The following is a 26622-nucleotide window of genomic DNA, read 5'->3' on the forward strand; positions in this document are numbered from 1 at the left end:
TATGAACGGCGTTCGGGGATCGACTTATCGAGACTATTTTTTAAGATGGCTCCTGTCTGTATACGCGAAGTGAACTGTCTTCGTAAAATATCTTCTTATTAAACGGTCTGTACACTTACAAAGTTCTCAATGCTTCGTTTTGCATAGGGACCATCATTATGTTACTGCGTTATTGACATTGCCTTTTTTTAAAAACTTTCCAGTGAACCTCTTTGGCTTTTATTATAATTGCATTATTGTGCTCCAGTTTTTCCTTTTTTTATGCACTTTTTCTCCTTTTCTATGCAAGTCAAAATTCATTTTCTTGCTCACATGCCCTGCAGTAGTCTCACTCTCGGAGATGAGTCAGGTCTCTGGTTAAGGAACACTCTTAACTTCAGCTCTAATCATTTGTCCTCTGTATCATGGCTGCTGATAGTCTCAGAGATGTTCTCATGCTTTATTCATTGGAAGCCAATCAGAATGGTTTTGTTACAGAAAACGACTAAAGTGAGTAATTTCAAACATGGCACTGCCAATGAGGTGATCAGTCAATCCTAAATCTACATCCCTGTTTTGATGCGTCTAATATTTACACAAACAATACATTAAAGATCTTGCCAAGCTATAAAGTTGAATCACAAAACTGCTTGTCTAAAAACGTATGAATTTTTAACAATAGAATCTCAATCTCTCAGGTTTGTTCCGTGAGTTTGGCGGAGCACGGTGTGTGCACAACATTGTGAAGTATCGTCAGTGTCGTGAGCACGCTCTGATGATCATTCAGCAGCTGGTGCTGTCGTCTTCTGGAGATGATGACATGGGCACTCTGCTCGGCCTTATGCACTCCGCACCGTCAACAGAACTACAGCTCAAAACTGACATTCTGCGGGTGAGGCACATTCAAGACTCTGAGAAGAAATAAGTGTGCACATGCTGCCCAAGTTGGTTACAGGTGCAGTGACAATGGAGCAAATATAGGAAAAAAATATCCGCCCATTGAAATTGTTGAAAAAATTGTTGAAAAAACAACTGCAGTTTTTTGCCGAATGGGAGACCTACTGATAAAAATGTTTCAGTTTGGTAAATAAAATTTTGGTCCATTGATATTCAATGTTATCTAATATAATAGTATAATAATGATAAATCATATATATATATATATATATCACTTTCTTAAAAAAAAAAAAAGTTTGGTAAATCTTGTACTAAAGTCTGTAAACCGGTGTTGCGGTGCCACCAGCTTGGGCCCGTAATCGCTGTTCGCAGCTATATTAAATATTATTTTTATTTTTGTAAATTTAAATATTTAGTAAGTTTAAATATTCTCTTTAAATAATTCTGATTTCTGCCACTTTTAATCAATTTAATGGATCCTTGCTGAATAAAATATAATTTCTTTGAACAAAAAAGGGAAAAGAAAATATCACTGAACCAAAACTTTTAAATAGTTGTATAGTGAGGAGCATCCTTGTTGCACACTTAACTTCCATCCATATGATTTAAATTTGGATTTACTTGACAAACTTTGTTTCTCATTAGGCTTTGCTGGCTGTGCTGCGCGAGAACCACCGTACACGTACCGTCTTCCGCAAGGTGGGCGGCTTTGTGTACGTGACCTCACTGCTGGTTGCCATGGAGCGTTCTCTCTGTTCTCCACCTGTTAGCGGCTGGGAGAAGGTCAACCAGAACAAAGTCTTCGAACTTCTACACACCGTATTCTGCACTCTAACAGCAGCCATGCGTTATGACCCTGCCAACTCACACTTCTTTCGCACTGAGATCCAGTACGAGAAGCTGGCCGATGCAGTGCGACTTTTGGGATGTTTTTCTGATGCTAAGAAAGTTGGTCCAGCAACTGTCTTTCCTTCAAATGCCCAGCCATTCCAGCGGTTACTGGAGGATGAGATCATACCTGCAGAAAACGTGTGTCCCACACTCAAGCACTGCAGCAAGCTGTTCATCTACCTGTACAAGATGGCCACCGACTCATTTGACAGGTGTGTATAAATGGAAGTTTTTCTTTTCTTAATGGATAGAAAAGATCAATGTTTTTTGGTGAGATATCAGTAACATGGCTGAAAAAAAGAAAATGAAATCCATCTTTTCAAGGGAGCAGTTCACTTTTATTGAGACATTTTAATAGGACTTTAGTGAGGATGGGTGTCTCGTGTGATTCAGTTGAGTACATTTTACACATGAAAATACTTTTAAGAATTAAGGGCAAGATTTACGAACAGCTTGCGCTACTGTCAGGTTTTACTAAAGACACGCAGTAAAATATTTGCACCGAAAAGGTGCAGATATTACAATATGCAGATTTAAATATATCAAAGCTGACTGAACACTGATGAGAAAATTGCTTCAGAATAAATTATATTTACAACACACACAAAAAAAATCCAAACTTAAAAAAAAAAGTGTTATTTTTGGTTATTTCAATTGACAACATAACTAGCTCAGTCTCTTTTGAGTTTTATTTGAAGTGATATACAGCATGCATTTACGATTGAAGAGTGTGCACAACGAGCACAGTATAACGGCTGACAGGACAAAAAAGTTTGAGAGACTTTTCATTCCGTAACGAGTTACGAAAATATAACGTTAGAGTAATGACACTGACATATAGCCTGACAACATCTCATCTGACCACAGATACTGAATCGGGAGAACGTTCTTCTCAGGCTCTCTGACAGAAGTGTGAATAGCTTTCACAAACGTCTTTCAAAATTAAGTCTTGAAAAATGTAGAATTACATTTGTTATTGTAGCTTTAACTGTACATTGCGGCCCACCAGTTGAGAAATGCTGCATTAATATATTGTTGTTGTTAGTCATGGCCTTCCCATGCTGACTGTAGCTGTGCTTTGGGCTTTTGTTTTTGTTAGTTTTGCATGATCTGTAGTTCTTCTGAGTTCTATGTGCTGTGCCTTGAGCTGTAATTCAACAGGAACTAACTGCCTCCCTCTCTTGCTCTTTTCTCATTTCTTTGTCTCTCTTAACCTCTGGCATTGCCTTGCTGCACACGTTGGGTGTGTGTGGTATGGACCTGCTGTTTGTGTTTGTATGGCTGTGTGAACGCCTGGTCTGTCTTTATGTTGATTGTTTGGTCGTGACTCCGCGTGTCCGTGTTTTTGAATCGTTGTAGTCGTGCCGAGCAGGTGCCCCCCTGCTTGACTCAGGAGACCTCCTTGCCCTCTCCTTGGGGCACGCCAGCAATCGCCAGGAAGAGGTACTGCTTTCTGCCACCTCTTCCTTTTCTCCCTCTCTTTTTCTCTTCTGTGCTTGTCGAGTGACCGGACCCATTTTCCCAGTCTGTTTCCCTTTCTCTTCCTTCCTTTGTTCGCGTTCCTCTTACACCTTCCTTGGTTATTTTATTTCTGGGATTGTATTTGCTCCAAAATTAAAGTGAGCATTTACTGTCACCATTTACTATAGGGATTATGTACTATATTGGGACCTTACCGGGAATCTGGCAATATTAGAGATTTTAAAATGATCGTACTGCACAATGCACATAAATACAGTACCATTCAAAAGTCTTGGATAAGATTAAAAATAGTTTTCTTAGTCTCTTCAGATCACCAAGGCCGCATTTATTTGATCAAAAATACAGTTAAACAGTCTTATTGTAAAATATTTTATATATATATATATATATATATATATATATATATATTTAAATGTCATTTCCTTCAGAAATCATTATAATATGCTGATTTGGTGTTTAAGAAACTATTGTAATTGTATAGCAATTATTATCAGTGTTGAAGGTAAAACTTTAATTCACATAATATTTTAATAATAGTACATTATGCACAATTACAAGTAACTAACCATAAAGATAATCCTATAGTAAGCACATGTAGTTAATCAATATTACTTAGTAATATTATATGTAAATACACTATAACATCAACATATATTTGAAAGGTTGTGTAAATCTGTTGATGTTTAATAAAACAAATGAGTTTAATTAATCATGTTCATTTTCACTATTTGATTACTTTTAACAGCATCTAACGCTCACTAAAGTTAATGTATCATAAACTAATAATTTAAGAATGCTCTTCAATTTAATCTTTAGCAGAGCTTAAAATTAATATAATTGTTTTATATTGTACTTTATAATTTTGTGATGCTTGTTATTATTTTTTTATTTATTTAGACAAAAGAATGTGTAGAATTTTAGTATGTATTAATCTGAACAGATATCACATGGAATTGTCTAATTTTCTCTCTACCAAGCCCCAACAAGCTACAGGAAATTTAGCTGATAACATGTATGGAGCCCTGCCTAGACAGAAATGTCATTGTTTCAAAATCTTGCTCCTTATAGTTGTCCATTAAACTTAAAATATTTTATAACTGGCTGTCATCGTGCAGTGCCAGGCTACATTTTGGTTTTCAGTGTGAACAGACAAATTGCTTGTCGTAGAAAACTTACGGGATATACTGTTATTCATCTTTTCCCTCTGATCAGAGTGATTGCCTTCTGTAATTTTCTTCTCACTTTTCCTCTCCTTGATCATCTCCTTGACCATGCTTTCATCTTCCTCTGCACCATCTCATCTGCTGTGTTGAGCTACTTTGCTTACCCATAAAGCTTTGCAGTTGCAAAAAATTCCACTCTTCTGGTCGTGCTGACAGCTTTTTTTCAGTAATTTCAAACTCTCTGAGGGGAGTTTTGATTCATAAGTAACATTATATCAAAGCTGATATTATTTAAATGGAATTTCAGTGTTGTATTAAGAGCAAGTTAAGTAACTATGACCAAAAAATCCTTCTTTCAAAAAGCTGTCTAAGCTTTTTCACCGTTTTAGCTTTTATCTGGAAAATTATATGGCCAAGCCAAAATGTGTAAGTGAATTACTCTTTTCACACACTGTCACTAAGTTATGAGACTAAGAAGAGACAATAAGTGATCTTTTTCTTTCCCGATAGACATGGCTACCACAGCTCATCCAACTCTGCTTCTAGTAAAGCCATAACGGACCTGAAGCTGCACTCGGGGATTCAGTTCCAGCATTCTTCAGACCCTGTAGTCATCCACCCTGGAGCAGTGCTGGCAATGATCGACCTCCTACCCTCCGTTTCTTCTGACACACAGCCTGAGGTACGAGTTTCTTGTAGACTTAGGCTCTGTCTCAAAACCTAGTGAACTGACACATTGTTTGGTGTCTACATGGGAATGCCTAATGCAAAATCTTAATGTTGACTTGTAGCTACTCTAGGATTGATAAGAATGTGTTGCTGAGCTTGTCAGCATCAAATATGGCCATATACAGTACTTTGCTGTATCTATGATGCTGCCCTTAAAAATGTTTGTTATGGTCAGCAAAATTAGATTTTTTTTTTAAATACTTAAAAAAAATTTATTCAGTAAGGATGCATTAAATTGATCATAAGTGACAATGTATCCTGGTTTCCACCAAAAATATTTAGGAGTTGAATATTCAAATCCGAATATTAGAATGATTTCTGAAGGAAATTATTTGGTCAAATCAATGCAGCCTTGGTGAGCATATGATTTTTTTTTTTAAATATCAAAAAAATTACCAGTAAGCTTTTTAGTGATAATGTGGGATGAAGGCTGTCTCAATATGCAGCCATATTATAAACTTTAAATGACCAAGGAGTGCTTTTTTTTGAGTTTGTTCACACTTATTAGTTTAATGATTTGTTAGCCAAGTATGCTTTTTTTTCACCTACTGTAAGTTGCCAACATTGAGGGATTTTATCAGAATAAAATTGTCTTCTTGGGATTTTGTGTAAAGGCGTGTTCCCAGTTAAGCTCTATCTACAGAATTTTTGTTATGTTTGCCACGATTACCACAGAAACGAATCTAAGCTGCTCCCTGGAGAGGTACAAAGAGTATCTAGAGAGTAACATGCATACAATGGAAGAATGAGAGACAACACATTGGCTCAAATTGAAATTATATTCTGTGGCAATTAATAGCAAATGTGGCATGCTGATGACATGAATGAATTTGTATGTAACCTAGTCCTAGAGCATTCATTTAAGGGTTGTATCTTCTGAAATCAGGCCTATAAGAAATTTGGTTTAAGTAAAGTTCTCATAGGATATCAAATAAATTAAATATTAAGACCATTTTAGATATGACTGCAGGGATCACAATGAGAATCTGATACACTGATGTTTTTGTTGTCCCTGTGATGATGATTGTCCACAGAACCTACTTGACTAGTGATAGCATTCTATGTTTGGCTTGTGCCACTGCAATGTGAATGTTAAATTTCATATTGTCAGTGTTTATCTGAATTAAGTGTACTACTAAGTGTCCTTCACCCTTGCTCTGCTCCTTAGCATGCTCTGGACCTGCAGCTAGCTGTTGCTAACATTCTGCAGCTGTTGGTGCATTCGGAGAGAAACCAGCAGATCCTGTGTGAGACAGGTCTGCACTCACGCTTGCTTCAGCGATGTAGCTGCGCTTTGGGAGACGAAGATCACCCACTCCACCCACCGCTGCAAAGGATGTTTGAGCGTCTGGCCTCCCAGGCCCTACAGCCGATGGTGCTCAGGTGAGTCTAAGTTTGCTCAGAAGTAGGGATGCTCATTTTGGTTAATTTTCCTGACCGACAACCGCCACTCGTTAACCAAGTATTAACTGTTAAGTGATAAATATTTTAATAGCCTATTGAATTAAATAATTATATCCCTAGGTAGGCCTAATGAATATATATTAATATTTATTTTTATATATATAGGATATATATATTTTATATATAAAAAGCTATAAAAGGCTATAAATGTTATAAAACATTTCTAAAGTCGAAGTGCTAAACGGCTCTCAAACACATTATTTAACAGGGTATTTAATTTTATATTAATATAATTTGCTACTTGTAACATTAATGAACCCAAACTATTAACCCATGTACAACATAGCTATTCTAGACGTTCACTTTCTTCTTTCAGTTCAACTGAATGTATTTTTTTTTGTATAAAACTCCAATTTGATCCTATCTTTTTAGAATACAAATTTAAACTAACTTTAAAAATTCAATAAATACTTCTTCCATTTTGCAATCTGCGATTATTGATGAAAAATAAACTCCGTACATATCATTCCTAGTTCCACATTTGCATTAATGATGCTATAACGCAAACCGGAAATTGTAATGCATGCACACAAGAGCATGCAATACATTTCTCGTGCGCACGCAATTAGTTTTTCTTTTTTTGCAAAGGTCCCTTTAGGGGCTCCGTAGTGACCCATTAAAAATACAAAACTTTTTTTTTTTTTCACGGGTTTATTTTAATAATAATAATCACATTCACATGACACATTCAAATGTAGAAAAACAGAATAAAAAAATATAAATAAAAAAAAAACATAAAATAGGCCTACACTAAACATTTTTTAACTTAATAATTTACAAATTAAGATGACAAAAAGAAATCAGTAAATCAGTTTGAAGCTTTGAAAAAATTGCATTTTTTTTTCGTCAAATACAAATAGCAGGCCTACCTTAATCCACACGTGTAGTTTTTATTTTAAAACAGTAACATCTCTACATGATGTGGGGTTAGTTTGGAGCGCAGCCTGTTGAGTTAGACCTCCGACAGAAAACACCTTCTCCGATGGCATGAATGTCCCGGGAATACAGAGATAAGGTCTCGCTAGAATGGCCAGCTTCAGCAAGCGACTTTCATTTGAAATTGTGGATGTTTTCTTCACAAGTGATATTGCATTGTACTTGTAACCACTGCTGTACTTGAGGCCCTCCCTGCTGCTAGTACAATACAGTACATTACACAACTGATACAGTGCAGATTAGAGGGCCAGCTCTTTGTCCAGTACATCTCAAGGCCTCAGAAATATTTATTTAAGTGATGAATATTTATGAATAGATTCTTAATGGAGCATGTTTCTGCCCCCAGCCTTTTATTGATTAGTCTCCCACATGTGAGCTCTTTTGAACTGATTTTTGTTTGTACAAGTACCAATCAGTTAAAGTCTGGCTGCACGATTCAGTCTGTTCTGATCCAATCTTATCACAGCTGCACGTTTGCATAAAAGGAAAATGATCAAATTTGACAAATCTTAATATTATTCAAAGCTCTCCACGGGTCTCCAAGTCAAACGGATTAGCGATTTTAATTTTCCGCATGGCTGGTCAGACGTGATGAAGGATGCAGACTCTGTTCACCACAAAATAAAAAACAAAACAGCAGTTCATTCCAGCTCATTTGAGGAATCAAACCATGCCTTGTATCTTGGTTTAAATGTCAGCTCTGGAAAAATCCTTCTGCAAATAGATACAATAATAATAATAACAATATTTAATTAAAGCTGCAGTCCATTACTTTTTTGGTTTAAAAATTATCCAAAATTAATTTGAGCAAGTACATAACCAGCCAGTGTTCAAAACGTATCTGCTTGCCTTAGCTCAATTCAAAGCGGTGAGTTTGTAATGTTTTTACTCCAGTGGTACTGGTGGATTTCCGCAGGAGATTCGAGCATGTGTTTGCACCATTACGTCAATCTGTACACATAAGAGAGTCTCGGCCAATATTAGCTATATTGTGTGTGAGGATGCTGGAGGTGGAGATTTACAGCCTTTTCTCACAGCGCTTGATATAAATATACTTATCAATTTGATGGTGGATCCAGAAAGGTTCAAACGCCAATCACCAACTGGAGACTCACCCGTTGTAAAAAGACTTTGGAGTGGCTACAGAAAAAAAGAGACTGGGGAAAACAAGGATAAATATCGGAAGGGCATTAAATGTAGTCACTCAATGCTGATGTTGTTAACATGAACAATTTGAAATCAAAGGATAATTTGCACGTTTTTTACGTATGATTAGCGATTGTTAGATTTTATCAGCACGATTTACTGCAATGCTTTTTTCCCCTTAGTTGGTCAACAAAATAAAGTATATGAAGAGTTCAGATGCAAAAGCCTCTAAGTGCCATTTGAAATTTTCTTCTAGAATGATCATTTTTATCAAGCTTGTATATTTAAGTTCAGTAATTTCACTTAAATGGCAATGAAGATTACCTATCTATTGTTATTTAAGTGAAATTACTGAACTTAAATATACAAGTTTGATAAAAATCATAATTTTTCAAGAAGAAAATTTCAAATGGCATTTAGAGGCTTTTGCATCTCAACTCTTCATATGTTACATGTTCAGATGACATTTTCCAGTGGAAATTATTTAGTTGGTCATACTTCCAAAAAGTATAATCTGTGATTCTGAATGCCAGTATCTACACCTGTGCGGTGACGGACAGTCTCACACTCTCCTCAAACATTGGATTCATCCGCGCAGTGCCGTGCCGAGACACAACTCGTGTAAAGTTGATAATTCCGCAAATGACTGCAATTGCATATTTCGAACAGAGATGGCGACAAAGAAGAAAAACTGTGTATTGTTTTTTTGTTGTTGTTATTTAATATGTTTTTAATTGCATTTATTTGTATTATTTATGGTCTTTGTCTTAATCTATTTCTTAATGTGGTGTTGTTATGCTGGAAGATCAGCCAACTGTTTATTGTGTGGGTTATTGCTGTTGCTATAAAATGTTTTTATTTATATTCCAGGGAATTTTTACGACTAGGGAATCCTCTGAATTGCGGTGCCTGGGACAAAAAGCTCCTGAAGCAGTATCGGGTCCACAAGCCGAGCTCCCTCAGCTATGAAGCTGAAATGCGAAGTAAGGAGAAAAAAAAGAATGCATACAGACTGTTAGAACTGTCAGTGTGCTTTTGTACCATCCCTTAAACAGTTTGTGTCAGTGTTACGTGGTCTTGTCTCTGTGGTTTCTCTGTGGGCCAGTGAAAGGAGGGACATTACTTCAGGCTTCACTGACTGTGGTCTTTGGTGAAATGCCATCAATCACCATCAGAATCAAACAAAACATTCTCCTCTCAGTCTCCTCGACTCTGCCAGCTGAGAGCCGTTCAATTGAACAGGGTTTTGCCGGAGATGAGTTCCCAGATTCCCTAATTACCAGTGAAATTACTTTGCTCCAAGCTCTCCATGTCCAGCGAGTCCTTTTTGAACTCGCTAATTTAAAGGTTTCCTGCTTGCTTAGTAGAAAGTCTGAGGAGTACTGTTGTGTGTCCAGGGTCCAGTAAACCCAGATATTTTTGTTGGTTATATCCACAGCAGATCATGTCTGAATGAGGTTATTTAAGTGAACTCTAATTTAAACAGGATGAAAAGATGTTACGGCACAGGAAGGTTCTTGTACAGTGACAAATGTACAACATTCAACACACACATGATTTTTATACCTTTAGCATTCAGTTTTTGACCTTTCTGTTTTACTGCTTGAATCTTTAAACATCAACATTGGGTGAAAGTGAAATGACATTTATTATGTATGGGAATTCTTGATAAATTGACTGAATATTTTATATAAGGTACTTTCACAAATAGGCTACAAAATATATCCTAAAATGAAATATGTTTTATTTTTTTATTATTATTTTAACTAGTGGCTAGTAAAATGAGATGGGTACTTAAACATTTTCGAATTTTGATCATGAACCTCAGGAGGGCAGACTAAATATTATGAGTGTTTTTAATTTTTATTTTCAGTTTAATTTATGTGAGATTTTTATTTTTTCCCTGTTACCAAAATTTGAGACATTCAGTGTTGGGTAATATATTGGGTGATAATGATTTTCTTGTTTTCAATAAATAAATAAATGTAAATAATTAAAATATAATGTTACTTATTATAAAACTATAGAAAAACATAGAAATTAAATAGACAAATTTTGTTAAATTTTGTTAATAAAAAAAGGAACATGTGATGCTAGATAGTAGTTTACCAAACATATCTAACAGATACATAGGATTTGTGCCTCCTAATGTTTCTTTAAAAATAAATATAAACAGCACATATTCCTGTTCCTAATAATATGGTTGAGGTGAAGTATAAGTCACTTACACTAACAGAAATAACTGTTATTTTACATCACAATTGACCATTAACTCATTCTAATTAACAGTGTAATACTAAGCGAGCAGGAGAGTTTACGGGACCAGCTAATTGTACATTTGACCTTTTGCACCTCCAGACAGCATGACCCTGTCCATGGAGGGTTTTGGGCCGGATAGCGTGTTCACAATTAATGAGGACAATAGCCAGTACCGGATCAGTCGAAGTCTGGTGCGATCAGCTGAGGGCAGCACCGTGCCCCTCACCCGAGTCAAGTGCCTGGTCTCCATGACGACGCCCCATGACATCCGTCTCCACGGGTCATCCGTCACGCCCGCCTTCGTGGAGTTCGACACGTCATTAGAGGGATTCGGGTAAGGCCGTCGGCACTAGTCGAGCCTAGTCTATCTTTTGAAGATAAAGATTGTTTGCACAGTCACTGTTTGCAGGCAGACACCCATTTAGGCATCAGAGATTTATTGGCTTCAGTTCAGAATGTGTTTATCAGATATATGCGTCAGTCAAACATTTATCTGGTGTTGTGCTTTTAAAAGCTTGACCTAGTTTAAAGCTCACGGAAAAACAGAGGCTTGAAATACGCTTACATCTCTGAACGTATCACAGTTCAAAGCGCAACAAAGAATCCACACTGAGCCTCCATCTGTTTCTGTTTAACATAATCGCGTCAGGCTACGTGGCTAAACTGAAAATAACAGATCTTTAATATTTCATTTTTTCATTAATTATGATCATCATTTGTCTTCTTTCCAAATTATTAGCTGCTTAAATGGGAGATTTATGTGTATGAAATGGGTCAATGGCTCTGTTTTTGCACCCAGCAGACATAATAGAGAAACCCACATGCTTCAAGTAATATTAGTTGTGCACATATTGAATTTTGTTTGTCTCCCAATGGCTTTTTATTGCTTGAACAATTGTGCAACAGTTCTACCGACTTAAATACCACAAATTCCCATTAAACCTGCATTAAATGCACAGACAACTCAAATGATGTGTCTTAGTCAGGATCCTCCTGTGTCTTTAAATACTTCCTCCTACTTCTGAATAGGACATGCAGTTTAGAATAATTGAAGATGTAAAAATCACTTGTACTGGCCCACATTTCATCTTGCGGATGCTGAGAAAAAACTCTTGCGCACACACACGGTCCCCATCTGCCTTCATGAAAAATTCATGTAAACACATTCTGTATTGGGCCGTGCAGACCAGCCTAATGGTGCTGCCACAGCTGGGATAAGAGCTTTTTTGGTTATGAGGAGGAGGAGGACATTAACCCCCCTGTTTGCACACATACATCGACTTCTATTGTTTTTATTTTTATCTTATTTAAATAAATTATTATTTAATCATGTATAATCAGTTTTATTAATTCAATTAATATTTTTAATAGTAGGCCCATGTATGCGATGGTGTGTATGTTATGTGCTGTATGTATACACACACATACATTTGATTTATTTTTACTTTTTTATCACTAAATAATGTTTTCCCAAATGTTCTCAAAGGGGAGTTTTGTCATATCACCTAAATGAAACCCTTCCTCACTTCCATGTCTGGTGAGGGGTGTTCATGTTTCCCTGATTTTGGGTGGATGTTTGTATTGTTAATACAACTGGGATGTTTCTTTTTTTATGCCACCATTTTTTCAATATTAAAATGACATGCGAGGCTTCCTTTGTCAGGATTAATTAGCCTCCAAAGAGACTTGTTTAGCAGTTTTGAGTGGTTTTCTGCAGAATGTTTAATGAAGAAGGAGTCTTCCATTGGGTCACACCTATTTTTATTATTTGCTTCTCTGACATTTAGTAATATCTACTGGTGTTTGAATCAGTTTTATTTGTTGATGTTTGTAACCGATGTAATTTAGTGCTGTTATGATGAGCACACTCTGTCATTGTTACATAAGTCATGATGACACCCACAAATAAACATCCACATCTCCTCTTAATGCAGAATGTGAAATATTCCCACATTTTATGACTGTTACTGAGAGACGAGAGTGAAATGTGTGAAATGTCTGAGCTGCTGGGATTCCTGATGAACTGAAATGCTTTTTTTATTTTCTCATTTTCTCTCTCCAGCTGTTTGTTTTTGCCTAGTTTGGCCCCTCACAATGCATCGTCCAGCAATGCCAACACATCTGGAGTCAGTGACGGGGCGGTGGTCAGTGGCATGGGAAACGGTATGTGCTCATAAACACATTATCCCCCCAACCCCCATGATTTGCATAACAGCAGCCACTCTTGGAAATCTTTATTAAAGGGATAGTTCACCCAAAATGAAAATGTTGACATAATAAATTTACTCACCCCCATGTTGTTCGAAACCTACACAAAAGATGATATTTTGATGAATGTTGGTCACCAGACGGTTGACAGTAGCCATTGACTTCCTTATTATTACCGTAGTATCGATGTCTAAAATAATACTACTAGTATTTCTTGAGTACCAACTCAGCATATTAGAATGATTTCTGAAGGATCATGTGACACTGAAGACCAGAGTAGTACTTGCTGAAATGTTAGCTTTGCCATCAAAGGATATAATATATATTCCACATAATATAATAATAAAAACACAATATTACTTTTTATTTTATTATTAAATAAATGAAGCCTGAGCTACAGTATTACAAGTCTTCCTCCATTTTCCAAATCCTACAATGTCTTTGTTACTTGCTTTAACTGCTCAGCTTTATAAGTATACTAAAATCAGTACTGAAGTTTTGAATCACAAGACGTTGCCAAATAGCTATTCTAACTTGTGTTGATTATAAGAATGCCATGGATGATTTGAGAGAGATATAAATAGCACCGGTATGTTGCCATGGACAATGGTGATATATAATGTATCAGTTGTTATGTGATTGACCAATCAGAATCAAGTATTCCAAACAGCTGCGAATCTAACATTCTTGTGTAGGTTTTTGAGTTTAGAGACGTGGCGTGGGATGGCAAATAATGGCATTGCAGCTTGACAGAATTTTAGAAGTGTCTTGGCTCATGACAGGAGGGAACAGGAGCACAGCACTGACAGAATTTTAACAAAGATGGTGGAGTCTAGAGAAAAGAGGCAAACTTGACAGAGCTTGGCAGAAATTGTTTGTGTGCCTTTGCTCCTGTTTAAGCACCACCGGCTCACTGCAGCCCTGAGTGGGTGTACAAGTGCCTATGTAGTATTAATGAGGTGATTCAGGGCTCGCTGCCTTTCCATCTCTCTCACTTCCTCTCTTTCTTTATTTTACTCTCTCTCTCCCGTTCATCCTCCCAATTTCCTCGCTCGCTCTCTCTCCCCCTCGTGTCCCCTCTCTCTCTCTCTCTCGCTCTCTCTGTGTTACATGTAAATGGATGATTTCAGAATTTATAGATACACTCCTGCATCATATCCTCTGACCTATTTTTGTCGATGACATCATAATTTATTCCTCAGAGCATTTCATTCAGATCCCCTGCAGTCTAGTTCATTGTTCCAGTCTCTCTTCCAGGGGTTTCCTGGGTTTAACGGTACAAGCCAAAGTGGATTTAGTGTAACTAAGTAGCTTAGGATACATTTTCAGAAATCTGTGCTTGATAGATCATTATGCAAAGTCCAGGATTTATTCAGTGAAGATATTGATATTGGTCCCAAAACCATATAAAATGAAAAAATTGAACTTGAAAATAAACGATTAATATAAATATGAAAATACAAAACATATATTAGACTTTCAACATTGATCATAATAAGAAATGTGTCTTGAACTCCAAATCAGCATATTAGACTTATTTCTGAAGGATCATGTGACACTGAAGACTGGAGTAATGATGCTGAAAATACAGCGTTGTCATCACAGGAATAAATTGTATATTGAAATGGAAAACATTATTTAAATTGTAATACTATTTCACAATATTACTTGTTTTACTGTATTTTAAAACAAATAAATGCAACCTTGGTGAGCATAAGAGACAAAAGTTATTAAAAACATTACAAAAAAATTACCGACCCCAAACGTTTGAACAATAGTGCCATTTGTAATAAAAAAATAAACAAAAATGTTTTGTTTTTTTAAGTGGTGAAACCCATTGTATGCTTTGTCTAATAGGAAACACTTGACAATTCATAACCTGTTCAAGCAACATCAGAATTTAAAAGAGGTCTTGTTTTCTAAAAATAATCAACTTTATTATTCATATAGCATTGAACCACTGCTACTGTCTCATTCTGTATCCAAAAAGATGCAAAAAGAGAAAGTAATTCCTAATATGAAATATCCTCATTTCCATCTCTACAGGCGAGCGTTTCTTTCCACCCCCATCTGGGCTGAGCTACTCTACGTGGTTTTGCGTTGAGCGCTTCAGCACGCCTCCCCAGAGTCACCCTGTGCGTCTGATCACGGTGGTGCGACGGGCCACCTCTTCTGAGCAGCACTACGTGTGCCTGGCCATTGTGCTGTCTGCTAAGGACCGATCTCTCATTGTGTCCACCAAGGAAGAGCTGCTTCAGACCTACGGCAAGTGTTTCTTACAACTTCCTCTTCTAGCTGTTTAGTCAGCAAAGTTTTAATCATGTGGGATCTTTGTGAATCAGATGACCATTTCAACCTCTGTTCCTTTTTATGCAGATTAAGTAAGATTATTAAAGCACATATTTAATGCTGTTGTTTGTGAACATATTGTCCCAAAGTCCCATTGTAGTCAATAATTTTATCCCTTAAAATCATCTTTGATCACCAAAATTACATATTTAAACGTTTTTTTTTTCCTTGAAAAGGGAAGGCACCCTTGCCTCATTTATAGTATACGCGATTCTATGAATATGCAAATTATCCCTGCCTCCACTCACTCGCACCAGCTCAGAAATCCACTCATCAATGATCACACGTTGACGTGATTGGTTACAAAGTGGTCTGTGATGTCAGAAACAACGCAATTTCAAACCATGTCTTTGGTTCACCGCAGTTTGAGAAAATACTCAGCAACGGTGTTGACTTATGAGTTTGTACATGGTTTTTCTTAAACCATATGGAAAACAACACATGGACAAATAAACAACATTAAAAACTAGATTTTCACCACAGGGGGACTTTTGAAGTCATCACGTTGTGTTTTATGTAGCATTTTTAGTTCCTTCTGAAATGCAGAGGAAAAGTTCCTTTGTCTGTGGTTAGTGACGTGACATCATTTCCTCTCTCCCCTGACAGTGGATGACTTCAGTGAGGAGTCTTCCTTCTATGAGATCCTGCCTTGCTGTGCTCGCTTCCGTTGTGCTGACCTCATCACCGAGGGACAGTGGCACCACCTGGTGTTGGTTATGAGTAAAGGAATGCTGAAGAACAGCATGGCGACTCTCTACATCGATGGCCAGATGGTCAGCACAGTCAAGGTGTGGCCCTGCTCCTGATGTGGACACCTTTGTTTTGTTTTGACTTAAGTAATGGAAAACGTTACTGTGGCATTATTATCTTTTATGCACAAAGGTCATATTTTTTAGCATAGCACAAAACATACTTTTTCTTACCTGTTCGTCACACAAATCATATGTTGGGTCCAAAATGAACACTGAGCAGCATATGGGGATTTAAGTCTGAAGGCTGGAATATACTTTTTTTACACTTGATTTTTCCCTGTTTTAAGTCTGGACGAGATTACATCAAAGCCAGTTTGCAAATTGGAGGTGGCCGATTGTACATAGATTTGCATAGTGTATGATGTTTTAGCTTCAGTCTATGAATCCATCCAGTCAAAGTATATTAAACATGTTTGTTTTTTTTTTAGTTGATCTTAAAATACATATTGTTGGAATAACGCACATCATTCTGTGCTTTTACTTTCCATCCTCAAACCATGAACTGTCCAAACCACATGAGTGTCTGCACTAGAAAAGCAATCAGATCATCGAAGATCACTTCGAAGTGGACAAGCTCAAAACATTTTAGAACCTGTTTACACCTGTATTTAGAATTATAATATTAAATATTAAAAAAATATTGTAAAATAACATTTGAAAAAATACAATGCCCTGCCCTGCAAACTGATAAGGTCACACTCTCCTCTTTTGTTTCTCATTGTGTTTGTCTTTGTAGCTGCACTACGTTCACAATGGTCCCGGTGGCTCTGCCTCCACAAACCCACCTGTGATGAGCACGGTGTACAGCTACATCGGCACGCCACCGGCCCAGCGCCAGCTCTCCACTCTGGTCTGGCGACTGGGGCCCACTCACTTTCTGGAGGAGGTGCTGCCTGCGGCCAGTGTGGCTGCCATCTATGAGCTGGGACCCAATTATGTAGGCAGTTTCCAAGCTGTTTACCTGCCGTGTAAGTATCTGTTATATCACACTAGGTGGATAACTAGATAATAAAAGTAACTAATCTTGTGTTGTTTAGCAAAATGCAGGTATTAGGTGCTTGTGGTTTGATGATATTGACAGGGTTTCCTCTCATATCTCCAGGTAAAGACTCAAAGACTGAGGCTGTGCCACCCTGTCCTGTTGCATTGGTCCCCGAAGAGAAGGTCTCCTTCAGTCTCTTTGCTCACTCTGTATCTAGTCTCACTGTGGCCAAGATACGAAAGGTCTACAACAAACTGGACAGCAAAGCCATCGCCAAACAGGTAAGCAGTCTCGCCCTCTTCCTGCTGCTTAATGCTAAAAGTATATATATTTTTAATGCAATAAATGAATGAATTCATGTAATAAATTAAAACAATTCAATTAATAATTTGCATTACATTTTATATTTTGACATTGACATATGGATGACTTCCTGCTCAAATGAAACCACAAAGTAATCATGGCTGTAAGCAATATTGTTTTTTTAATATGTTGCAATTTTCAGCATTATTTCTCACCCTCAGTGTCGCATTATCCTTCAGAAGTCATTATAATATACTGATTTGCTGCTCAAAAAACATTCTTATTATTTTTAATGGTGGACACAGTTGTGCTGCTTAATATTTTTGTGGAAATTTTTTTTTTTTTTTGGTTTCTTTGAAAAAAAATAAATGAAAATGTGAAAAATGTCACATTTGTCTTTATTGCTACCTTTGGCAATTTAGCAATTTAATCCATCCTTGCTAAATCAAGGATTGATTTCTCCCTCAACTTTTAAAAGGTAGTGTATGGGATGTGCAGATTTTTTTTTTTTTTTTTTTTTTACATTTGATGCAGAATTCTCATTTATTTATTTATTTATTAGAATTTAATATATATATAGTATATATATATATATATATATATTTTTTTTTTTTTCCTTCTCCACCCCTTTATTAAAATTAAGCTTTTTGTGAAAAACGGCAGACTTATAGAAATTTTCTTTCTTCACTAATTTTATGGAATCATCTGATTTCTAGTATTGGCCTTTGGTATCTGAAAATTAGCCAAAATATTTCTAAAATAAATATGCAAGGAGTTTCAGAATGTTCCAATTCTGCAGAACTTTGCGGTGCAGGCCTACTGTACCCCTCTGTAATTATCACTTTTGGAAATCTGCTAAGAGTGATATATACATCCCCTTTCAGCTTGGGGTTTCCTCTCATGAAAGTGCCACACCAGTCAAGCTCATCCATAATGCAGTGGGCCATCTAAACGGACCGGCCAGGACCATTGGATCTGCAATCATCGGTTACCTGGGTGAGTGTGTGTGTGTCTGTGCTGTTTTCATTAGGACAGTGGAGATCTGCGAGGATTTTTTGCAGAATAAAACATTTGAAAAGTTCATAAATGGACAGTGGAAAGGCACAGCACAGCTTCTTCAATAATATAATCAATATCACTCAGTGTTCATGTATTTATAGCTGCAATCTTGTTCCATGTAGGTGTTCGCGCCTTCGTAACCAAACCAGTGGCCACCAACCTCCAGTACATCGGAGGAGCAGCTGCCATTCTGGGCCTGGTTGCCATGGCATCAGACGTAGAGGGTCTCTATGCTGCAGTAAAAGCGTTAGTTTGTGTTGTCAAGAGCAACCCGCTAGCTAGCAAGGAGATGGAGCGTATCAAAGGCTACCAGGTGGGCTGCAATAACAATTACTCGGTGAACTTTGAACTGAGGGTGTCCTCTGTTCTCTGCAGCTGTAGCTGTAGGATTTTATGAGCCAATGAGGTGGCAAATTAAATGCTAACAGCTAACAGCCTGGGCTGTTGTGATTGGTGACAGCCAACTGATGTGATAAGTGGGGGTTCGTACGGGTGGGACATGCACTGGTTTAAGCATAACAGATGGTGCATTGTTTTATTTCTCTGCTGCTTTAATGGGCTCTGTATAGAGAATGCAATGTTTCATAGAGCTAATGTTGATTGTGGTGTCACTGTGTAAGGATAATTAATGGCGGAATGTTGGGTTGCAGCCTGTTATAAACTGATCGGTTCACTGAATCCTGAAATGAGTAGAATAACCAAAATCTAGCAGATCATTCTTTTGCATGGACCTTCAGTTTTTGTTGTTTTTTCCTGTCAGGTTTAGATCATTGCCTGAAAGATCTCCTTTAACTGAGCGTTTTCTGTTATAGCTGTTGGCTATGTTGCTGAAGAAGAAACGGCCTCTGTTGAACAGCCATATCCTGCACTTGACCTTTTCTCTGGTTGGAACTGTCGATAGTGGCCATGAGACTTCCATCATTCCGAACTCCACAGCCTTCCAGGACCTGCTGTGTGATTTTGAGGTGCGAAGCTCACACAAGGAGCCTTAGTGGTGCTGTGATTTTTCAGTTACTCTCATCCAGAAGATGTACAAAGAATAACTGACCTCTTTTAAACACCTAGTCAAGATCTATGAATATCTCAGACTGACATGATCAGTGATCTTGTTGAAAATTGAACTAGAGGCACTTGTTTCTGTTGCAACTTAGTTTCAGTGGTCCTGTTTTACACTGGTTACTTCAAACGCATTCTCTGTGATAGCTGTCCGATTGTGAAAATCCAGGTATAAATGCCCTCCAAAACGATTTTGAGATGGAGTTTAAGTTCGATCACTCAAAAATCACTTCAGGAGGTGGTTTGAGAGGCGTTCCAGATGTAACTAGACAAATGCGTCTGGTTGTTAAAGCCGCATATGTAAATTTTATTCCTCCCAAATTACTGCAACACGCATCGCCCCAAATATGGCCCCCCGTAAAATCACAAACCGTCGCAAATAAACCTGAAAGTTTGCCAATTCATCCTGAAGCTCAAAACATAATCGATTTCATTAAAAGAGATGTGAATAAACTCACCAGTACTGATGCCGCTTTCTCTATTTTGGTCTTGAAATTAAGTGGCGATAAATAAACTGCAGCTTATGTCGGTTGTTTTCGTTTACGTGATCTCTGTTAAATTTGCATATAGCCTGGGAATTTAAAATCGGATTTATATTCATTTTGCTGAGACACAATTATGTGGCCAAGTGTACAGTAAATGGAATCGTTTTAACAAATTGGATAAATATCTGATTAGTAAAAACACATGAAGTGAGTGACCACATGACCAGTTGTAAAAAGGCTCAGTAAGTGGTCTTCAGTTCTGAAACGGTTTTGTTTCAAAAGATCAAGAACATTTAGTTTTTCATTATATTCACTTTTTTCTAAATAATTTGGTGTTCTTTCAGGTTTGGCTTCATGCTCCCTATGAACTGCACCTCTCTCTCTTCGAGCACTTCATTGAACTTCTGACTGAATCCAGGTAATCCATCTGTGCTTCAACATTCCTTACTGAGTCTTTGATTCAGGGCAATTTATTCAAACCTTTCTGCAGTGCAATGTAACTTTTTTAAGCTTTCATTTCCTTTATTACTTCACAAAACAGGACACAACAAATTCATGTTTATAGATTTAAAGAAGAACCATTCTGTAAAAAAAATGACCTCCCAGAAGCCAAATCCTGGCTTATAAATAGGGCCCTTCAACTTTAAACTTTAAAGCCGTTTCAAAGGTTGTTAGTGCACATTAAGCATTAACATTATGATGGAGACCCAGAAGCAGTTACAGAACTACATATGCTCACCACGGCTGCTTTTATGTGATCAAAAATACATTAAAAACAGTAATATTGTGAAAGAAGAAAAAGAATTGGTTTCTATCTTATATATTTACATTTATTATAATTTAATTTATTCATTTGATAACAGAAGCTGAATTTTCAGCAGCCATTACTTCAGTGTCACATGATTCTTTAGAAATCATTTACAATATGATTTGATTTGATGCTCAAGAATCATTTAATTGTTTTTCACATTATGAATGTCTTCATGTTACTTGTTGTTGATCACATGTTGATCGATTCAAGGAATCCTGAATACAAGTATTCATTTCTTTCAAAATATAGAAAAGAAATCTTACTGACTTGAACATTTGAACGGTAGTGAATGAATCACATGGTATATGAAATGTATCAAATGGATTTTTGTGGTCTTCTGCCATATTTACATCATAGAGAAGGGTAGAGAGAGTGTGAGAGGTAATGTGATTTTATTCGTGCCTTAGAGGGTGTGATGTTGTAAAATTCATAGACATTAATTAAACTGTTATCATTAACACTGTGTTTAATTGTTTCTGTTCTCAGTGAAGCTGCTAAGAATGGCAAACTATTGCGGGAGTTCCAGCTGATTCCCAAACTGCTGCTGACTCTGAGGGATCAGTCTCTGTCTCAGCCCACCATCGCTGCCATCGGCAATGTCCTCAGTCTCCTGCTGCAGGGCTTCCCCAACTCATATGACCTCCTCAGGTAGACACAAAGATATGGACATTTTTAAATGAATGAAAAGAGAAGACTGAATCTGAATCAGATCCATTTGATTTTGGGCAGTTTTAGTTGCCACAGAATAGACTGTGTTTAGAAGCCGAGGTGACTTGAGGAGAATTATTTGGTTAGATATTACAAGAATAAATACATTTAAAACATAATTATCTTTTAAAAAAATAAAAACCTCTTCAATTATTTGTTTATGGCTAAGGTTTGGGCAGTTCATCTCTTCAACATTACCAACATTTGCAGTCTGTGAGAAGTTTGTCATTATGGAGAACACCAATGAGGAGAAGATCGATAGAGGTTGGTCATCTTTTAAGTTTCAAATAAGATTAGTATCAAACATTTCATCTTAACATCACTCTCTTAACAAATCAGTCCCTTTCAATCCAAGTAGCTTTACTTTGGTCAACATTAAATTTATGTGAAAAAAAAAAAACTGGAATAGAAAATGCAAAATCTGCATTGGGAAGACCCACACAAATTTCACCAAGCAGCATTAAATGTGACCACACCTTGAATCTTCTTCCTGGGTGTTTGTCCAGGAGCTGATGATGAGTTTGGAGGCCTCCTGTCGTCCAACCTGATTCTTCTGCGGAACAGACTGCTGGATATCCTGCTCAAACAACTCTTCAGCTGCAAAGAGAAGAACACTGTTAATGCACAGTGAGTGATGCTCCTTATTAAATCATGAGGGGATTATTAGACTTCAGAGAGCTGCACTGCATTTTACAGCATCTGTAACATTGTTACCTGAGCCTGCTGGTTTAGGGATGATATCTTGGGGGGGATATGTGTCCAAAATTATTTAGTGTGGGCCTGGTGTTTATTATTGCTTAACAGTGCACTTAATGTATGTACTTTGTGTTTGAAAAAATAGCAGAAAACATCATTTAAGCCTGTTGACATAAAACATTATGACATACTTTTGTAAGTTTCGCCTTCATATTAATCACCCTACCCCTAAATTCTTTCTGCTCCCTCCCACAGAGCATGTGATGAGCTTGTGCGCACCTTAGGTTTTGATTGGTTGCTGATGTTTATGGAAGAACACATTCACTCTAGCACAGTGACGGCAGCTCTCTTGATCTTGGTGGTGTTGCTGAGTAACCAATCCATCCTGAGCCGGTTTAAAGAGGGCCTGTCTGGAGGAGGGTGGCTGGAGCACACCGACTCTGTGCTCACTAATAAGATCGGCACCGTTCTGGGTGAGAAGAGACCTAGCCGATATGATCATATTTAATGATTATATAGATGTTAAAAAAACAACTATCATTATACAGTAATGATATTTGATAACAATAATAATAAGAACAATAACTAAGTATATAGTATTATAACTTAATTTGTGAGCCATTTCTTTTATTCTTATCTCCTTTCAGGTTTTAATGTGGGCCGCAGTGCAGGGGGCAGGTCGACGCTTCGTGAAATCAACCGAGATGCCTGCCATTTCCCAGGATTCCCCGTGTTGCAAACTCTACTGCCCAAACACACCAACGTTCCGGAGATTTACTTCATGCTCATGGCCCTCTTCCTCCAGCAGCCAATCACAGAGCTGCCTGACAGCCTTCAGGTACATGTCAGTATGCAAACCTTTTTTTCCCTACTAATCAAACTTAATGTCTTCATATATATCTTACCATCATATTATAAGATTATGAAGTGTATTTAGCGTTTATTTACCAAATTTATATATGCGGATCACACGTCTGACACCACTACTGAAATTTCACTTCATACATTTTTCATACACTTCACACATCTACATTTGAGTGTATTATTTGCAATTTGTGTAAACATTGAACTTTTTTATCTTTTGTACACGTCACCAATTTTCTTTGATCATTAATGTCCCAGAAATATTGCTGAATAATTTCATATGAAAATCCTAAAACTGTTTATTTACAGATTTAGCCTCAGATCTTTACTATATATAGTTTACTATTTACTATACTATATATAAAATATACTAGTGTTTAAAATTGAGATTTTGACTTTATCATCCATTTAATCATGCATGCTTGATAAAAATGTTAGCCATCTGCACTTGTTTTTTATCTGTGTTAGAGCTTCGTAATGTCACCACTGTTCATGATTCGTCTTTTTAAATTAATAATAATTTAATTATATTTCATAAAAATATTATGCAATTGAATCATTTATATTATATATAAATATTTAACAATAATTATTGAATAATCCCATCTTCTCACACAGTTTGACCTGGACTCCATCTGGTCGTTTATATTTGGCGTCCCGGCCTCCAGCGCTACAGTGGTGGGCTCCATTCACAACATGTGCACTGAAGCAGCGTTCCTGCTCCTGGCCATGCTGCGCAGCATGCTAAACCTAGTGAGTCTCCAACTCGCCTGCCTCAGAAATATGTGTCCGAGGAGCAACTGTTGTCATTGTGATGATTGTTGTTGTTTTGTTGGATTTTGTTGAATTGTCAGTTGGTAGTTTATCAAAGATTTTATGCTACAGCTGATGAAGAATTCTGGATGAATTGGCAAATTAATAACAAACTGATGCTCAAAGTAGAAAATTAAGGAAATGGCAAAATGGTTTGTTAAAATAATTGATTCACATGACCACGCACTTAAAATAAGCTCATAGAGTAAGCTGACATTGTTTTGGATATTTCTCTTTTTCTAACCCACAGCCTTGGCAGTCAGAGGAGGAGGGTTCCTGGCTGAGAGAATATCCCATCACTCTCATGCACTTTTTCCGTTACCTCTATCACAACATCCCAGATCTGGCACCCATGTGGCACAGCCCAGACTTCCTGTGTACACTTGCTGCGACAGTTTTCCCCTTCAATATACGGCCCTACTCTGAGATGGTATGCTCTTGTGCTTTGTCATTGTAACTGGCTTTTGGAACATTAAGGCCTATGAGAATTTGTCCGTTTGCTGTTCAAGGTACAAGTAAAGGTTATTGTAGTTGCTGAAAAGTGTCATGTTTTCTCTCAGGTGACTGATTTGGATGATGAAGCCAGCTCCCCAACTGAAGAGTTCAAAGCCTTTGTGACGGATACAGGCATGAACCGCAGCCAGTCAGAATACTGTAATGTTGGCAATAAAACCTACCTGACCAACCACCCAGCCAAGAAGTACGTCTTTGACTTCATGAGGGTCCTCATCATGGACAACCTGTGCATGACACCTGCCAGCAAACAAACCCCCATCATTGATCTTCTGCTAGAGGTAAAATCATCTCAGATGATCGGCTCGATCACAAGTAAACATTTGATTTGTTGCCAGTTAAGCTACAGAATTTCAGTGCATGTCATTTTTGGCTTTATTTTGTATCGTCTTGTCACTTCGCATGCTGCTTATTAGAAGCTAATGTGGGAGTGTCCATCTGTTTGGCTGAAACGCAAACTTTGCTCTCTGTCCTCAGGCCTCACCCGAGCGCTCCACCAGAACCCAGCAGAAGGAGTTTCAGTCCTACATCCTGGATAGTGTGATGGAGCAGCTTCTTGCAGCAGATGTTCTGTTGGGTTAGTTTATTCGTTTTTGTCTCATTTTTGGCACTCGGCAGTAAAAAGAAAACAAGTCTAGTCTGTTTCATGTTAGAAAAACTTTCAGGGTTTGCAATGTCATGAGTGTGAGGAAGTGAAAATAGATATTTAATTGTATTTGTTTAGCTACCAGTGTGCCCGTGAACCTGATGATGACTTCTGTGACCCCTGACCTCCATCACATTTCCCCTTTTTTTATGTTCCCTAAGTAAAAATGATATTAACCATTTCTTCATTGCAAATCTTTTATGTTTGTGGGTCTTTCCACCAACAGGTGAGGAGGCATCATTGCCCATAACAACAGGAGGAAGTTACCAGATTCTGGTCAACAACGTCTTCTACTTCACCCAGCGTGTGGTGGATAAGCTGTGGCAAGGCATGTTCAATAAAGAGTCCAAGCTAGTGGTGGAATTCATAGTTCAGCTGGTCACCCAGGTGAGTGCAGTCCTGTGACAGACTTGTCCCTATTGCCAAAATGGGTCTAAGGAATTATGAAAGGAAAATCTAAATTACTAGGTTATACAAAGGCATGGTCTTGCTGTAACATTTTTTGGCTAAGGATAGTTGACCCAAAAATAAAAATTCTGTCATCATTTATTGACCACTGTGTCGTTCCAAACCCATAGGACTTTCACTTCAAAAAGATAAAGAGATCGTAAAACTAATCATATGAATTTAGCGGTTTAATCCAAATTTTCTGAAGAGGCACGCTATAGAGAGTATACAATATGGACAAATACATTCCATACAAATGAGTACTTCAATGGACATGTCTTAAATATATACTTTCGAAAGTTTGGGGTCAATAAGAATATGTTTTTGAAATAAATGAATACTTGTATGTAGCACCAGGGACTCAAAAACACTTACCTTAATCATTTAAGAACAATCTAAAGGACCCAAATTGTGATGGGATGTCATTTATATATATATATATTTCCTTTTTTTTTGTCCCTCAACAGTCTAAACGTCGATCACAGGGTTTGTCTCTGGACTCAATCTACCATTGTCTAAACCGAACAATACTTTACCAACTCTCACGACCACACAAGACTGTCCCGCAACAGGTCACCCTGCTAGATTCACTTCGTGTGCTGACGGTGAACCGAAACCTTGTGTTGGGACCCGGCAACCACGACCAGGAGTTTGTGGCCTGTCTGGCCCACTGCTTGATCAACCTGCACACGGGGAGGTGAGAGAGAGAGATATTTTTAGACACTTTATGTGAAATCAAGTGTTTATGAATTTAGAGCGTATGGATGGACATGCTAGTCTCTTTCCTTTTGACATGCAAGGAGTCTCTGGTTCAAATCTAGACTTTTGTCATTTTCATTCAAAATTCATGTAGATGAACAGGTTGATGGTTCGATGTGTGCTGACAAAAACAAATGTAATAATAAAAAGAAATAATACTAGATTAATAGAGAGTGTAATACAAGCAAGCTGTGAAGCAAACATATGCATTTAGATAAAATTAGC

General features: G+C 37.4%; 1 protein-coding gene across 6 annotated transcripts in view; it reads left to right on the forward strand.

Moving 5' to 3' along the window:
• The window catches only part of wdfy3 (WD repeat and FYVE domain containing 3), a 73295-nt gene that overhangs the window by 28002 nt on the left and 18671 nt on the right, over positions 1–26622 (forward strand). For 4 of the 6 annotated variants that reach the window (XM_089130203.1, XM_089130200.1, XM_089130201.1 and 1 more), the window contains exons 11-37: positions 678–871; positions 1522–1979; positions 3127–3210; positions 4923–5094; positions 6310–6524; positions 9558–9670; positions 11046–11280; positions 13009–13109; positions 15201–15419; positions 16110–16291; positions 16992–17223; positions 17358–17518; positions 18425–18536; positions 18722–18912; positions 19412–19564; positions 20485–20558; positions 21438–21599; positions 21829–21923; positions 22166–22286; positions 22611–22828; positions 23003–23199; positions 23838–23972; positions 24283–24462; positions 24593–24826; positions 25023–25122; positions 25418–25578; positions 26106–26335. In XM_089130203.1, the coding sequence (XP_088986329.1) occupies positions 678–871; positions 1522–1979; positions 3127–3210; positions 4923–5094; positions 6310–6524; positions 9558–9670; positions 11046–11280; positions 13009–13109; positions 15201–15419; positions 16110–16291; positions 16992–17223; positions 17358–17518; positions 18425–18536; positions 18722–18912; positions 19412–19564; positions 20485–20558; positions 21438–21599; positions 21829–21923; positions 22166–22286; positions 22611–22828; positions 23003–23199; positions 23838–23972; positions 24283–24462; positions 24593–24826; positions 25023–25122; positions 25418–25578; positions 26106–26335 (4729 nt within the window). The remainder of the gene's footprint in view (positions 1–677; positions 872–1521; positions 1980–3126; positions 3211–4922; positions 5095–6309; positions 6525–9557; positions 9671–11045; positions 11281–13008; positions 13110–15200; positions 15420–16109; positions 16292–16991; positions 17224–17357; positions 17519–18424; positions 18537–18721; positions 18913–19411; positions 19565–20484; positions 20559–21437; positions 21600–21828; positions 21924–22165; positions 22287–22610; positions 22829–23002; positions 23200–23837; positions 23973–24282; positions 24463–24592; positions 24827–25022; positions 25123–25417; positions 25579–26105; positions 26336–26622) is intronic. The other 2 variants (XM_089130202.1, XM_089130205.1) reach the window with 2 other exon arrangements.

The sequence above is a fragment of the Pimephales promelas genome, chromosome 4, assembly GCF_988280905.1.
Source record: "Pimephales promelas chromosome 4, fPimPro1.hap1.1, whole genome shotgun sequence".
Taxonomy (NCBI): domain Eukaryota; kingdom Metazoa; phylum Chordata; class Actinopteri; order Cypriniformes; family Leuciscidae; genus Pimephales; species Pimephales promelas.